The sequence below is a fragment of the Nerophis ophidion genome, linkage group LG14 (genome assembly GCF_033978795.1).
Source record: "Nerophis ophidion isolate RoL-2023_Sa linkage group LG14, RoL_Noph_v1.0, whole genome shotgun sequence".
Taxonomy (NCBI): Eukaryota; Metazoa; Chordata; class Actinopteri; order Syngnathiformes; family Syngnathidae; genus Nerophis; species Nerophis ophidion.
This window is the reverse complement of record NC_084624.1, coordinates 7,817,620-7,833,962: the sequence shown is the minus strand read 5'-3', so window position 1 is coordinate 7,833,962 and position 16,343 is coordinate 7,817,620. Positions and strand designations below refer to the sequence as shown.

Below are 16,343 nucleotides of genomic sequence, written 5' to 3'. Positions count from 1 at the left end.
TTACCACAATTTTCTCACCGAAACCTGCCGGTTGACATGTGGTAGGGAACCATGTTCGCTTGACCGCTCTGTTTCATAGTAAAGCTTCACCTTGGGGAATGTAAACAAGGAAACACCGGCTGCAATACGCCGCTTCCCTCCTACGTCTTTCTTCTTTGACTTCTCCATTATTAATTGAACCAATTGCAAAAGAATCAGCAACACCGATGTCCAGAATACTGTGTAATTGTGTGATTAAAGCAGACCACTTATAGCTTGGATCGGTCTGGAAAAAAAATGTCCGCTACAATCCGGGACGTCACGCGTCATCATACCGCAACGTTTTTAACAGGATACTTTGCGCGAAATTTAAAATTGCAATTTAGTAAAGTAAACAGTTGGAGTGAGACTCAATGTAACAGTAAAAGTAGCCTCTCTTTTCAAAAATACTCAAGAAGTAAAAAGTATGTTGATTGATTGATTGATTGAGACTTTAATTAGTAGATTGCACAGTACAGTACATATTCCGTACAATTGACCACTAAATGGTAACACCCCAATAAGTTTTTCAACTTGTTTAAGTCGGGGTCCACGTTAATCAATTCATGGTAAATTAATGTTAAATTAAAACTACTGTGACATTTACAGTTCCTCCAAAAAGTTACTTAACTAAATGTAACGGAGTAAATGTAGCGCGTTACCACCCGCCTCTGTAACAGTGAGTAATAATTCATATAAAAATGTCCAGTTTTCGTCCTGGTCGGGGAACTGTGGACTACTCTATACTCTCGGCAGGGTCCTTGAGGGTGCATGGGAGTTTGCCCAACTAGTCATAGGAAAATCAATTTATAATTAATCAATTCATATTTTACCATGAATTGATTAACGTGGACCCCGACTAAAACGAGTTGAAAAACTTATTGGGGTGTTGGCATTTAGTGGTCAATTGTACTGTGCAATCTACTAATAAAAGTTTCAATCAATCAATCAATCAACCAGTCTACATGTGCTTTGCGGACTTGGAGAAGGCGTTTGACCTTGTCCCCCGGGAAGTCCTGAGGGGAGTGCTCAGAGAGTATGGGGTATCGGACTGTCTGATTGTGGCGGTCCGCTCCCTGTATGATCAGTGCCAGAGCTTGGTCCGCATTGCCGGTAGTAAGTCGGACCTGTTTCCAGTGAGGGTTGGACTCCGCCAAGGCTCATCCATTCTGTTCATAACTTTTATGGACAGAATTACTAGGCACAGTCAGGGCTTTGAGGGGATCCGGTTTAGTGGCGGCAGGATTAGGTCTCTGCAGATGATGTGGTCCTGATGGCCAGGGTCTTCAGCTCTCACCGGATCGGTTCGCAGCCGAGTGTGAAGCGACTGGGATGAGAATCAGCACCTACAAGTCCGAGTCCATGGTTCTCGCCCGGAAAAGGGTGGAGTTCCTATTCCGGGTTGGGGAGGAGACCCTGGCCCAAGTGGAGGAGTTCAAGTACCTGGGAGTCTTGTTCACGAGTGAGGGAAGAGTGGATCGTGAGATGACCATGTGGTGAAGAAGGAGCTGAGGCGGAAGGCAAAGCTCTCAATTTACCGGTGGATCTCAATCAATCAATCAATCAATCAATGTTTATTTATATAGCCCCAAATCACAAATGTCTCAAAGGACTGCACAAATCATTACGACTACAACATCCTCGGAAGAACCCACAAAAGGGCAAGGAAAACTCACACCCAGTGGGCAGGGAGAATTCACATCCAGTGGGACGCCAGTGACAATGAGAAACCTTGGAGAGGACCTCAGATGTGGGCAACCCCCCCCCCTCTAGGGGACCGAAAGCAATGGATGTCGAGCGGGTCTAACATGATACTGTGAAAGTTCAATCCATAGTGGCTCCAACACAGCCGCGAGAGTTCAGTTCAAGCGGATCCAAGACAGCAGCGAGAGTCCCGTCCACAGGAGACCATCTCAAGCGGAGGCGGATCAGCAGCGTAGAGATGTCCCCAACCGATACAGGCGAGCGGTCCATCCTGGGTCTCGACTCTGGACTGCCAGTACTTCATCCATGGTCATCGGACCGGACCCCCTCCACAAGGGAGGGGGGGACATATCGTCACAAGCTTTGGGTTATGACCGAAAGGACAAGATCACGGATACAAGCGGCCCGAATGAGTTTGGGTCTCCCCCTTAGAGATAGGGTGAGAAGCTCTGCCATCCGGGAGGAGCTCAAAGTAAAGCCGCTGCTCCTCCACATGGAGAGGAGCCAGATGAGGTGGTTCGGGCACCTGGTCAGGATGCTACCCGAACGCCTAGAGCACGTCCGATCAGTAGAGGCCACGAGTAAGACCCAGGACACGTTGGGAAGACTATGTCTCCTGGCTGGCCTTGGAACGCCTCGGGATCCCCGAGAGGAGCTGGAGCAAGTGGCCTTTGAGAGGGAAGTCTGGGCTTCCCTCCTTAGGCTGCTGCCCCCGCGACCCTACTTTGGATAAGCAGAAGAAGATGGATGGTTGGATATACTGTAAGAATCTGATAATATTACACAAATGCCTATGCATTTGATCATTGTATTTTTTTTCACGTACTGTCGACTGGCAGCTCAGTTGTGGTACAATCTTTATGAATAAGTTTGTACCTTGTATTACTGGACAGGGAAAATTGGTACCACTGTTTTGTTCACGGTTAGATATACTGGACAGTTTTTTCTAACCTTTTCATCTACGGTTGTTTATGAAGTTTATTGCTTTCACGTAAAGACGAAGTGGAGGCACGTACGTGGACTTGATGGTGATGCAACGCTCCTGCTCGTCCTTGCGCGTGTCCGTGAAGCGAGTCTCTCCGGCACGCGACGAGGCGATGATGCCCGCCTTGGACACCAGCGAGTCCGTCAGCGTGGACTTGCCGTGGTCCACGTGGGCAATCACGGACATGTTCCTTATGTTGGACTTCTTGTCCATGATGGCTCGGATCTGATCCACAGTGAAGTTCACCTGGCGGGAGGGGGGAGAGGGAGAGCCGTGGTGACATGAAGGGCGAGATTAGGCGCACCTGAATCTGGGACCTCTTAGTCCGCGCGGCCTCGGTCTGCAACATTTGCCAGCAGCGTTATAAAAAGAAAGTCATTTAGAAACTGGATCCTTCACGACCGAGCCAAATATTTGATATTCGCCTACAAGCTGCAGACTTCTGTTTCCTCAGCAACGATGCAGCAATATTTCAAGCAGAGAGATTACATCAGTGGTGTGCAGACTTTTTTTTCGTACTGAATAAGGAAATAATGTGCGGGAATAAACACATTCAATGATCATCAGCAAATGTTCATACAAATATGGTTTTCTTAGCTTTTGTGCTACATGTGACCAAGCAAATAGTTGCTAGTGTCTCTCGTTTATCGTTATTATTTATAAACTAAATATTTTAAATATGAAGCAAAAAAATATATTTATTTAAAGGAGCCATATGTAATAATTTCATGTCAAGTCATCATTAAATGTCCCTGATATGTCAAAAGGCATTAATAAATCATCTTCTTTTCCAATACCTATATAACTGATAACAGTAGTTCATAAGCTAATTTCCAAATTAGATTTACAGCCCCGAAATCTTATTGTTTTCATATCGATGCCCCGACCTCCACCATTTGGCCATCTTGGTCTGGCTACGGCCACTGGTAAAGTTACTAAACATGCCGGACCTTAGTCCATCTAAAAGTTACCATTCTCAACTTATTCATGACAGAGCCAGGAACAAGACCAGGATTCCTATCGGGGATGCCTTTGAGAGATGGCGACCATTGAAGACGCCAAACTTGCTCATTTCCTCCTTGATAGGTGAGTCAGGCATTTACCTTTTCTTATTGTAATAAATGGAAATGGACATTCGGTATGTCAACTATGTTGTTTAATACAGGCTATGATTTTGTATAACAAAGATAGTATGCTCCTGCAACCAATGTTAGCATGCTAGCCCGATCAATGACACATGCTAACGGGGGAAATATATACCCGTTAGCCTGTATGTCCATGTGTCATCTAACTGACAGGGCAAAATATATTCAGTACAAATAAAATCTATGTGGATATGGGTAGTTTCAGTGCCTATTTCCTTCTCAATATGCTGATACGCTGAGGAAATGGGTTCCAACTTTTAGACGGACTAAAGTCTGACATGTTTAGTAACTTTACCAGTGGCAGTAGCCAGACCAAGATGGCGGTGGTTAACTGGCAACCTGGACATACCAGTTAGTCATCAGTGCAATGTGAAAGGTACAGAGACAGCCAAATCACATGATAAATAAATTCCTCATTGGTGTTTGCATATTGTGGACTACATCTACCAAGTTATATGGCAATCTGAAAGGTTTGAAACAGTAGCCTATAGGCATACCTTGGTAAGATGTATCCTCTTTAGTTTTGGGCGTACATTAGGCTGCTAAACATGCTCTACTCATTTTCAGCAGTATAACCATTGCTAGCGTTGGTTGTAGTTGGTTTTAGTCTTTGTTTTCTGATAGTACTGGCAATAACCATATGATTGTTGCGATATATATGTACTTCTTCCTGAAAATAGCCTAATTTCTGTGTAAAATGTGTCGGTTAGAGATTTGTTATTGACTATTATGGTCCCAGCACCTCAACCCCTAGTAAGAGGCAGTGGAAGTTTGAAGTTCCTTAAAGTAGCCCAGTCCATCCAGCTGGATCGGGCTACATATCTGGCAACCTCAATCAGGGAGAGGGGGAGGGGACTACAGAATTTGGACCGTGATTGCAGTACCATTTCCGGCCACATTATTACATATGACTCCTTTAATAATATGAGAGCTGTGTAGGCATGAGATAAACAACCTTACACTCTTTTGAAATACAGTAATAAAAATACAGTCATAAAAAATACAGTAATACGCTAGTAAAACATAACATGAGATACTAGTAGTAATAGAAGCAATAAATAAAATAGAAAAACATTTATTGATTAAAAATAAAATAAACACAGGGATGTTAAAGTGGTTTTAATCAGAGGTGGGTAGTAACGCGCTACATTTACTCCGTTACATTTACTTGAGTAACTTCTCGGATAAATTGTACTTCTACAAGTAGTTTTAATGCAACATACTTTTACTCTTACTTTAGTATATTTATAGAGAAGAAACGCTACTTTTAGTCCGCTCCATTTATCTACATTAAGCTCGCTACTTTTTTTTTATCGATCTATTAATGTTTGTTTTGGTTTATGACAGAGCTTCAAAGTAGGATCTACGCATGCCTGCGTTTCACCAATCAAATGCAGTCACTGGTGACGTTTGACCAATCAAACAAAGCCAGGCGGTCACATGACCCGACTTAAACAAGTTGAAAAACTTATCGGGGTGTTACCATTTAGTGGTCAATTGTACGGAATATGTACTGTACTGTGCAATCTACTAATAAAAGTTTCAATCAATCAATCAAAAGTGTAAAGGAAAAAAGACACTTTTTATTTCAACCGTACTTCCCGTCAAAAGCCTACAGACTGATCGCACAGTTCCTGTCTTCACAATAAAAGCGCCGCTTCATCGCGCCTGTGCTAACAAAATAAGAGTCTCCGAAAGCCAGCGCAAACAAGCTAGCAAGCTACGGAGTTTGCCCCCAATGTATTTTTTGTAAAGTGTATAAAAACGAATCTGGAAGCTGGACAAATAAGATGCCAAAAACCAACGACTTTCATGTGGTATTAGACAGAAAAGAGGAACTTTTTTTCTCCTCCATTTGAAAACGTGGACGTTATCAGCACTACAATGCAATTCATCAGAATCAGGTAATACACCAACTTATATTCTTCTTGTCTTCATGAAAGATAGGAATTTATGTGTTAAACATGCATGTATATTCATTAAAACACCTTCAACATGTCAACAAAAACGACAAAATAAATAAATATAAATTATATACTGTGTGATATGTGTGTGTATAAATGACATGTGTGTGTATGTATATATATATATATATGAGGTAGATCACCTCGACTTGGTCATTTATTAAGTAATTGATTAAAGTTGAAAAACTTATTGGGGTGTTACCATTTAGTGGTCAATTGTACGGAATATGTACTGTACTGTGCAATCTACTAACATAAGTTTCAATCAATCAATCAATCAATCAATCAATCAATCAATGCCTGTTGAGCCTATGGTGCTGTTAAGTTATTGTGGCTCAATGTGCCTTATTTTTTTTAATTTTAATGTACTATTATTTAAAATATATTATTGTTTTAGTTGCTTAAGAGAGATTCCTGGCTCTGAATTTGCTCATTGCTATTTTTATGTTTTTGTGCATTATTTGTTGCCGTAATCAGGTTACTCATCAGTTACTCAGTACTTAAGTAGTTTTTTCACAACATACTTTTTACTTTTACTCAAGTAAATATTTCGGTGACTACTGCTTACTTTTACTTGAGTAATGAATCTCTAAAGTAACAGTACTCTTACTTGAGTACAATTTCTGGCTACTCTTCCCACCTCTGGTTTTCATTGAGGGCCACAAGCAGAGGTGGGTAGAGTAACCAGAAATTGTACTCAAGTAAGAGTACTGTTACTTTAGAGATTTATTACTCAAGTAAAAGTAAGGAGTAGACACCGAAATATTTACTTGAGTAAAAGTAAAAAGTATGTTGTGAAAAAACTACTCAAGTACTGAGTAACTGATGAGTAACCTGATTACGGCAACAATTAATGCACAAAAACATAAAAATAGCAATCAGCAAATTCAGAGCCAGGAATATCTTTTAAGCAACTAAAACAATAATATATATTAAATAATAGTACATTATAATAAAATAAAAAAATGGCACATTGAGCCACAATAACTTAACAGCACCATAGGCTCAGTAGGCATTCATTGATTTGATTGATTGATTAAAACTTGTATTAGTAGATTGAACAGTAAAGTACATATTCCGTAAAATTGACCACTAAATGGTAACACCCCAATAAGTTTTTCAACGTTTATCAATTACTTAATAAATGACCAAGTCGAGGTGATCTACCTCATATGTACATACACATACACACATATCATTTATACACACACATATCATATATATATATATGTATATATATATATATACATACATACATTTATATATATAGTATATAATTTATATTTATTTATTTTGCCGTTTTTGTTCACATGTTGAAGGTGTTTTAATGAATATACATGCATGTTTAACACATAGATTCCTATCTTTCATGAAGACAAGAATATAAGTTGGTGTATTACCTGATTCTGATGACTTGCATTGATTGGAATCAGACGTCCACGTTTTCAAATGGAGGAGAAAAAAAGTTCCTCTTTTCTGTCTAATACCACATGAAAGTCATTGGTTTTTGGCATCTTATCTGTCCAGCTTCCATATTCGTTTTTATACACTTTACAAGAAATACATTGGCGGCAAACTCCGTAGCTTGCTAGCTTGTTTGCGCTGGCTTTCGGAGACTCTTATTTTGTTAGCGCAGGCGCGATGGAGCGGCGCTTTTATTGTGAAGACAGGAACTGGGCGATCAGTCTTTAGGCTTTTGACGGGAAGTACGGTTGAAATAAAAAGTGTCTTTTTTCCTTTACACTTTTGATTGATTGATTGAAACTTTTATTAGTAGATTGCACAGTACAGTACATATTCCGTACAATTGACCACTAAATGGTAACACCCCGATACGTTTTTCAACTTGTTTAAGTCGGGTCATGTGACCGCCTGGCTCTGTTTGATTGGTCCAACGTCACCAGTGACTGCATTTGATTGGTGAAACGCAGGCATGCGTAAATCCTACTTTGAAGCTCCGTCATAAACCAAAACAAACATTAATAGATCGATAAAAAAAGTAGCGAGCTGAATGTAGATAAATGGAACGGAGTAAAAGTAGCGTTTCTTCTCTATAAATATACTGAAGTAAAAGTAAAAGTATGTTGCATAAAAACTACTTGTAGAAGTACAATTTATCCCAAAAGTTACTCAAGTAGATGTAACGGAGTAAATGTAGCGCGTTACTACCCACCTCTGGCCACAAGGCAGTTATGGCTGCCATCAGAATATGCCTGTGGACTTTGTTATTAATTATATAAATTGTTTTAGGTAGACGTTCGATTTTATAGTAAAAACGTTCCATTTACATGTGATAAAAGACACATTCAACCAAACGACAGCGAGATGATTCCCCTTCAAAATAAAAAAAAACACATGATTATTAAATGCGTAGTGGCTGCTACTTCCTGAGTTGATGCAATGGTCTATTTTGATCCCACGGCGTGTTCCGAGACTGCCGCGACACGTTACGCCAGCAGCAACGTGTTTAGCAAACATGATGAAGATTACAAAAACGCACAAGCCTGGCGTCATGCGCAATAATAGTGCACGCTATTACTGCGCATGACGTCAGGTCAGAAAGTAGGCCGCGCAGATTTTTTCATCGTCTCCCGATGTCGTGTCGCGACGCACGCAAAAGCGCACCACGCGAGCATCATCCACGCACTTTAGCGTCCATACATTCATGTTTGGGTGCAGCGCCTGAACACATTCCTCGCGACGCGAGGCACCCACGCACGACAAGGACGACGACGGCACAACTCGACACCAACTCACCATTTTTGCCAGAAGAAGTGGTGCGTGTCCGTGGTGACGACAGACAGGAAGCCGCGGTGTTGCGTGCGGAGACGCTGCGGCTGTTTTTTCCCAGCCGAGCTGCGGTAGGAAGTGCGCGGCGCTGCAGTGCCGCGTCAGTGCGGCAGGGGGTGCTGCCGTGCGGCTTTTAATGGGCGTGTCGTGTCCTCTGGAGCACTGATCAATCAATCAATCAATGTTTACTTATATAGCCCTAAATAACTTGTGTCTCAAAGGGCTGCACAAACCACAACACGTCGGTGACAATGATGACTATGAGAACCTTGGAGAGGACGAAAGCAATGGATGTCGAGCGGGTCTAACATGATACTGTGGAAGTTCAATCCATAATGGATCCAACACAGTCGCAAGAGTCCAGTCCAAAGCGGATCCAACACAGCAGCGAGAGTCCCGTTCACAGCGGAGCCAGCAGGAAACCTTCCCAAGCGGAGGCAGATCAGCAGCGCAGAGTAGGACCACGGTTTGTCCTATCCTGCTGTCGGCCCGTCGGCTCCGCCTCTCCACAAAGGCGCATAGAATAGATGCTACAGTAGAGGCTGGGGTTACGTTATGCATCCTTTAGATGGAGCTGCGCTAAAGGGAATGTAAAAAAAACAGTCAGGTCAGTCAAACTTGATTAATAGATTACAAGCCAGCGTTCTGACAACTCTGTTCACTCCCAAAATGAATAAACGGCTGTTTTGTTATTTTCCCCGATTCAATAAACACGTAAAAAAGAGTCTGATACTGTTACGGTAAATCAAACGTTAGTGCAATCACAATTAAGTCCATTCTATTCTATTCTATTCTACTCTTATAACCCATTATATAACTTTGGTTTTGCTTACCCACCTCAAAGCTATTTTATTTAGTGCGTGGTGAAATGATTAAATGTGACCAGTAGATGGCTGTCACACATAAGAGATACGTGTAGACTGCAATATCAATCAATCAATCAATCAATGTTTACTTATATAGCCCTAAATCACTAGTGTCTCAAAGGGCTGCACAAACCACTACGACATCCTCGGTAGGCCCACATAAGGGCAAGGAAAACTCACACCCAGTGGGACGTCGGTGACAATGATGACTATGAGAACCTTGGAGAGGACGAAAGCAATGGATGTCGAGCGGGTCTAACATGATACTGTGAAAGTTCAATCCATAATGGATCCAACACAGTCGCGAGAGTCCAGTCCAAAGCGGATCCAACACAGCAGCGAGAGTCCCGTTCACAGCGGAGCCAGCACGAAACCATCCCGCGCAGAGATGTCCCCAGCCGATACACAGGCAAGCAGTACATGGCTCCAATTTGCTGCACCGCGCCCCGCCTCCCCGCTCCACAGCACACTCCGCCTCCTGGCCGCCATCTTGAGTAGGACCACGGTTTTGTCCTATCCTGCTGTCGGCCCGTCTGCTCCGCCTCTCCACAAAGGCGCATAGAATAGATGCTACAGTAGAGGCTGGGGTTACGTTATGCATCCTTTAGATGGAGCCGCGCTAAAGGGAATGTCAACAAAACAGTCAGGTCAGTCAAACTTTATTAATAGATTACAAGCCAGCGTTCTGACAACTCTGTTCACTCCCAAAATTAATAAACGGCTGTTTTGTTATTTTCCCCGATTCAATAAACACGTAAAAACAGTCTGATACTGTTACGGTAAATCAAACGTTAGTGCAATCACAATTAAGTCCATTCTATTCTATTCTATTCTACTCTTATAACCCGTTATATAACTTTGGTTTTGCTTACCCACCTCAAAGCTATTTTATTTAGTGCGTGGTGAAATGATTAAATGTGACCAGTAGATGGCTGTCACACATAAGAGATACGTGTAGACTGCAATATCAATCAATCAATCAATCAATGTTTACTTATATAGCCCTAAATCACTAGTGTCTCAAAGGGCTGCACAAACCACTACGACATCCTCGGTAGGCCCACATAAGGGCAAGGAAAACTCACACCCAGTGGGACGTCGGTGACAATGATGACTATGAGAACCTTGGAGAGGACGAAAGCAATGGATGTCGAGCGGGTCTAACATGATACTGTGGGAAGTTCAATCCATAATGGATCCAACACAGTCGCGAGAGTCCAGTCCAAAGCGGATCCAACACAGCAGCGAGAGTCCCGTTCACAGCGGAGCCAGCAGGAAACCATCCCAAGCGGAGGCGGATCAGCAGCGCAGAGATGTCCCCAGCCGATACACAGGCGAGCAGTACATGGCCACCGGATCGGACCGGACCCCCTCCACAAGGGAGAGTGGGACATAGGAGAAAAAGAAAAGAAACGGCAGATCAACTGGTCTAAAAAGGGAGTCTATTTAAAGCAGGGGCGCTCACACTTTTTCTGCAGGCGAGCTACTTTTCAATTGACCAAGTCGAGGAGATCTACCTCATTCCTATTTATAATTTATATTTATTTATTTATGAAAGAGACATTTTTGTTAACAAATTAATGGTGTTTAATGATAATACAAGCATGTTTAACACACATAGATTCCTTTCTTTCATGAAGACAAGAATATAAGTTGGTGTATTACCTGATTCTGATGACTTGCATTGATTGGAATTAGACAGTGGTGCTGATAACGTCCGCATTTTCAAATGGAGGGGAAAAAAAAGTCCTCCTTTCTGTCCAATACCACATGAAAGTGGTTGGATTTGGCATCTCATTTGTCCAACTTGCATACTCGTTTTTAAACACTTTGTTATGAGAGTAGCATATGTGTGTGGCCCTTTAATGTCTGGCAGCAGGTGAGTGACGTCAGTGAGTGTGCGGGTGGGCAAGCAAATGAGAAAGCGGTCGCTGAGGGCGGGGGAGAAATACATTGGCATCAAACTCCGTAGCTTGCTAGCTTGTGCACGCTAGCTTTCTGAGACTCTTATTTTGTTAGCACAGCCAGGATGAAACAGGTCTTTTATGGTGAAGACAGGAACTGTGCTGTCGGTCTTTAGAGTTTTGACAGTAGGTACGGAGTCTCTAGAAATAAAATGTGTTTCTCTGCGTCCGCCCTGTTAGTGATTTTTTTCTTAAATATGAGCTCGCAGCAGCCAGCGTCATCTCACAAGATCCTCGGGTGCCGAGAATGTCAAACAACTGACGAAAGTGAAGTCTTGGTATGATTGATGATTGCTCATTTTTATGTCTATTTTTTAATGCCTGGCTTGAGATCGACTGACACACCCTCCGAGATCGACCAGTCGATCGCGATCGACGTAATGGGCACCCCTGATTTAAAGGTTAGAGTATACAAATGAGTTTTAAGGTGAGACTTAAATGCTTCTACTGAGGTGGCATCTCGAACTGTTACCGGGAGGGCATTCCAGAGTACTGGAGCCCTAAATGAAAACGCTCTACAGCCCGCAGACTTTTTTTGGGCTTTGGGAATCACTAATAAGCCGGAGTCCTTTGAACGCAGATTTCTTGCCGGGACATATGGTACAATACAATCGGCAAGATAGGATGGAGCTAGACCGTGTAGTATTTTATACGTAAGTAGTAAAACCTTAAAGACGTTAAGTGTTCGTTTAACTGCTCTGCAACAATTTTTTTCAAGGATTTTTGAAATAAAGGGAAGGTGAGACACCGGTCGGTAGTTTACCATGAGGTCAGGATCGAGGTTAGGTCTTTTAAGAAGAGGATGAATAACCGCTTTTTTGAATGCTAGGGGAACAGTGCCCGAGGAAAGTGATAAGTTTATAATATTTAGCACTGATGGAGCTAATAATACAAAGAGCTCCTTGATAAGTTTCCCAGGAAGAGGGTCAAGTGAACATGTTGTTTGTTTTATTCCATTTACACGTTGTAACAATTCCTCTAATGTTATTTCCTCAAAACGAGAGAAACTATTTTGGAGGGCAGTATCTGCCGTATATACCATCGTATCTGTGTTAATAGAACCCCGTTGTAGCTGGGACGCATTGTCTTTAATCTCCTTTCTAACGACTTCAATTTTCTTATTAATCCATCCATCCATTTTCTACCGCTTATTCCCTTCCGGGGTCGCGGGGGGCGCTGGCGCCTATCTCAGCTACAATCGGGCGGAAGGCGGTGTACACCCTGGACAAGTCGCCACCTCATCGCAGGGCCAACACAGATAGACAGACAACATTCACACTCACATTCACACACTAGGGCCAATTTAGTGTTGCCAATCAACCTATCCCCAGGTGCATGTCTTTGGAAGTGGGAGGAAGCCGGAGTACCCGGAGGGAACCCACGCATTCACGGGGAGAACATGCAAACTCCACACAGAAAGATCCCGAGCCTGGATTTGAACCCAGGACTGCAGGACCTTCGTATTGTGAGGCAGACGCACTAACCCCTCTGCCACCGTATTAAAGAATTGCATAAAGTCACCCTGTGAACATTTATTTAATTCAAGTACCCCCTAATCAGAGCAAAGCATTTTTGGTTGAAAAAAAAGAGATAAAGAAGTAAAATACAGCACTATGTCATCAGTTTGTGATTTATGAAATTGTATCACAGTGCAAAATATTGTTGATTTTTAGTGGTCTTTCTTGAACTATTTGGAAAAAAATATATAAGAATAGTTAAAAACTTGTTGAAAAATAAACTAGTGATTCAATTATAAATAAAGATTTCTACACATAGAAGTAATCATCAATTTAAAGTGCCCTCTTTGGGGATTGTAATAGAGATCCATCTGGAGTCATGAACTTCATTCGAAACATTTCTTCACAAAAAAATAGTTTGTAAAATATATTTACAAATACATGTTTATTTATGCAAATTTTTGATTAATTTGTATGTCAATTTTTTGTGTTCATATATTTTATTTGTATGTATTTTCAAATCTCAATTTACAAATACGTGTTTATTTATACAAACTGTTTATTCATTTGTATGTCCCCAACCATTTTTCAGGGAATTTTTTTTTTTATTCAAGTACCCCCTAATCAGAGCAAAGCATTTTTGGTTGAAAAAAAGAGATAAAGAAGTAAAATACAGCACTATGTCATCAGTTTATGATTTATTAAATTGTATAACAGTGCAAAATATTGGTCATTTGTAGTGGTCTTTCTTGAACTATTTGGAAAAAAAGATATAAAAATAGTTAAAAACTTCCATCCATCCATTTTCTACCGCTTATTCCCTTTTGGGGTCGCGGGGGGGGCGCTGGCGCCTATCTCAGCTACAATCGGGCGGAAGGCGGGGTACACCCTGGACAAGTCGCCACCTCATCGCAGGGCCAACACAGGTAGACAGACAACATTCACACTCACATTCACACACTAGGGCCAATTTAGTGTTCCCAATCAACCTATCCCCAGGTGCATGTCTTTGGAAGTGGGAGGAAGCCGGAGTACCCGGAGGGAACCCACGCATTCACGGGGAGAACATGCAAACTCCACACAGAAAGATCCCGAGCCTGGATTTGAACCCAGGACTGGAGGACCTTCGTATTGTGAGTTAAAAACTTGTTGAAAAATAAACAATTGATTCACGTTTGATGACTTTGTAGATCTTTGAAAGACAGCATCAAAATGGATTGGTTTTCCTTTGTTTTCTCAAAATCAGCTAGAAGTGAGTTACTAGGTTTTTTGCCTTTGGACGGGAGAACTGTTGTGGCTCAATATTCTTTTCTTTTCTTGGTTTATTATAATGATATTGGGCCAAATATAAGGCGCACCGGATTATAAGGCGCACTGTCAGCTTTTGCGAAAATTTTAGGTTTTTAGGGACGCCTTATAGTGTGGAAAATACGGTAATTAAATGACCATAGTAAGTATATGATGCAGATTCCAAGCATTGAAATACTTTGTATGGTTGAAGACTTACAGTCTTTAGAAAACATGACTGCACATCATAATGGCAACTACACTTTCCATCTTAAATCAATCAATCAATCAATCAATGTTTATTTATATAGCCCCAAATCACAAATGTCTCAAAGGACTGCACAAATCATTACGACTACAACATCCTCGGAAGAACCCACAAAAGGGCAAGGAAAACTCACACCCAGTGGGCAGGGAGAATTCACATCCAGTGGGACGGCAGTGACAATGGTGACTATGAGAAACCTTGGAGAGGACCTCAGATATGGGCAACCCCCCACCCCCTTCTAGGGGACCGAAAGCAATGGATGTCGAGCGGGTCTAACATGATACTGTGAAAGTTCAATCCATAGTGGCTCCAACACAGCCGTGAGAGTTCAGTTCAAAGCGGATCCAAGACAGCAGCGAGAGTCCCGTCCACAGGAAACCATCTCAAGCGGAGGCGGATCAGCAGCGTAGAGATGTCCCCAATCGATACAGGCGAGCGGTCCATCCTGGGTCCCGACGAGCGGTCCATCCTGGGTCTCGACTCTGGACAGCCAGTACTTCATCCATGGTCATCGGACCGGACCCCCTCCACAAGGGGGGGGGGGGCATAGGAGAAAGAAAAGAAGCGGCAGATCAACTGGTCTAAAAAGGAGGTCTATTTAAAGGCTAGAGTATACAGATGAGTTTTAAGGTGAGACTTAAATGCTTCTACTGAGGTAGCATCTCAAACTGTTACCGGGAGGTCATTCCAGAGTACTGGAGCCCGAACGGAAAACGCTCTATAGCCCGCAGACTTTTTTTGGGCTCTAGGAATCACTAATAAGCCGGAGTCTTTTGAACGCAGATTTCTTGCCGGGACATATGGTACAATACAATCGGCAAGATAGGATGGAGCTAGACCGTGTAGTATTTTATACGTAAGTAGTAAAACCTTAAAGTCACATCTTAAGTGCACAGGAAGCCAGTGCAGGTGAGCCAGTACAGGCGTAATGTGATCAAACTTTCTTGTTCTTGTCAAAAGTCTAGCAGCCGCATTTTGTACCAACTGTAATCTTTTAATGCTAGACATGGGGAGACCCGAAAATAATACGTTACAGTAATCGAGACGAGACGTAACAAACGCATGGATAATGATCTCGGCGCCTTTAGTGGACAAAATGGAGATCTAAAAGAAATATTTGGGAATGTCCAGTGGGCCAGATTGAAAAGCTTAACGGTCCTTAATTTGCCCAAGTCTGCACTAACGGGTTCCGTGCTCTCAGTGTTGACGTACAAAGTATTCATTGACCAGCATGAATGATGGTGGTTGCTGTAGTAGCAGACCTCCACCAGGAGAGGGCAGAGTTCAACCAAATAAAGGAGAGCTGGAAACTTGCATGATGTTGAGAACTGGACAAGATCTGCAAATCACAGCTGGCAAATTTGAAAATAAATAAATAGAAAAATATGTTTAATGATATATATATATATATATATATATATATATATATATATATATATATATATATATATAAGAAATACTTGAATTTCAGTTTTCATTTATTCACACATATACACACACATAACACTCATCTACTCATTGTTGAGTTCAATCAATCAATCAATCAATGTTTACTTATATAGCCCTAAATCACTAGTGTCTCAAAGGGCTGCACAAACCACTACGACATCCTCGGTAGGCCCACATAAGGGCAAGGAAAACTCACACCCAGTGGGACATCGGTGACAATAATGACCCAGTGGGACGTCGGTGACAATGATGACTATGAGAACCTTGGAGAGGAGGAAAGCAATGGATGTCGAGCGAGTCTAACATGATACTGTGAAAGTTCAATCTATAATGGATCCAACACAGTCGCGAGAGTCCAGTCCAAAGCGGATCCAACACAGCAGCGAGAGTCCCGTTCAGGAAACCATCCCAAGCGGAGGCGGATCAGCAGCGCAGAGATGTCCCCA

The 16,343-nt window shown here is 42.2% G+C and overlaps 2 protein-coding genes across 4 annotated transcripts in view; one reads left to right on the top strand and one right to left on the bottom strand.

The window, feature by feature from the left end:
- The window catches only part of LOC133568056 (elongation factor 2b), a 35,710-nt gene extending 26,982 nt beyond the window's left edge, over positions 1-8,728 (bottom strand). The window contains exons 1-2 of the mRNA XM_061919762.1: positions 8,574-8,728; positions 2,739-2,953 (exon numbers count right to left, since the gene is read on the bottom strand). Of these exons, the coding sequence (XP_061775746.1) occupies positions 2,739-2,953; positions 8,574-8,576 (218 nt within the window). The 5' untranslated portion in view covers positions 8,577-8,728. The remainder of the gene's footprint in view (positions 1-2,738; positions 2,954-8,573) is intronic.
- The window catches only part of LOC133568059 (cyclic AMP-responsive element-binding protein 3-like protein 3-A), a 70,703-nt gene continuing 55,260 nt past the window's right edge, over positions 901-16,343 (top strand). For all 3 annotated transcript variants that reach the window (XM_061919766.1, XM_061919765.1, XM_061919764.1), the window contains exon 1: positions 901-3,793. Coding sequence is in view for 1 of the 3 variants with exons in the window: in XM_061919764.1 (XP_061775748.1) it covers positions 3,747-3,793 (47 nt within the window). In the remaining 2 variants the exon portion in view is untranslated. The remainder of the gene's footprint in view (positions 3,794-16,343) is intronic.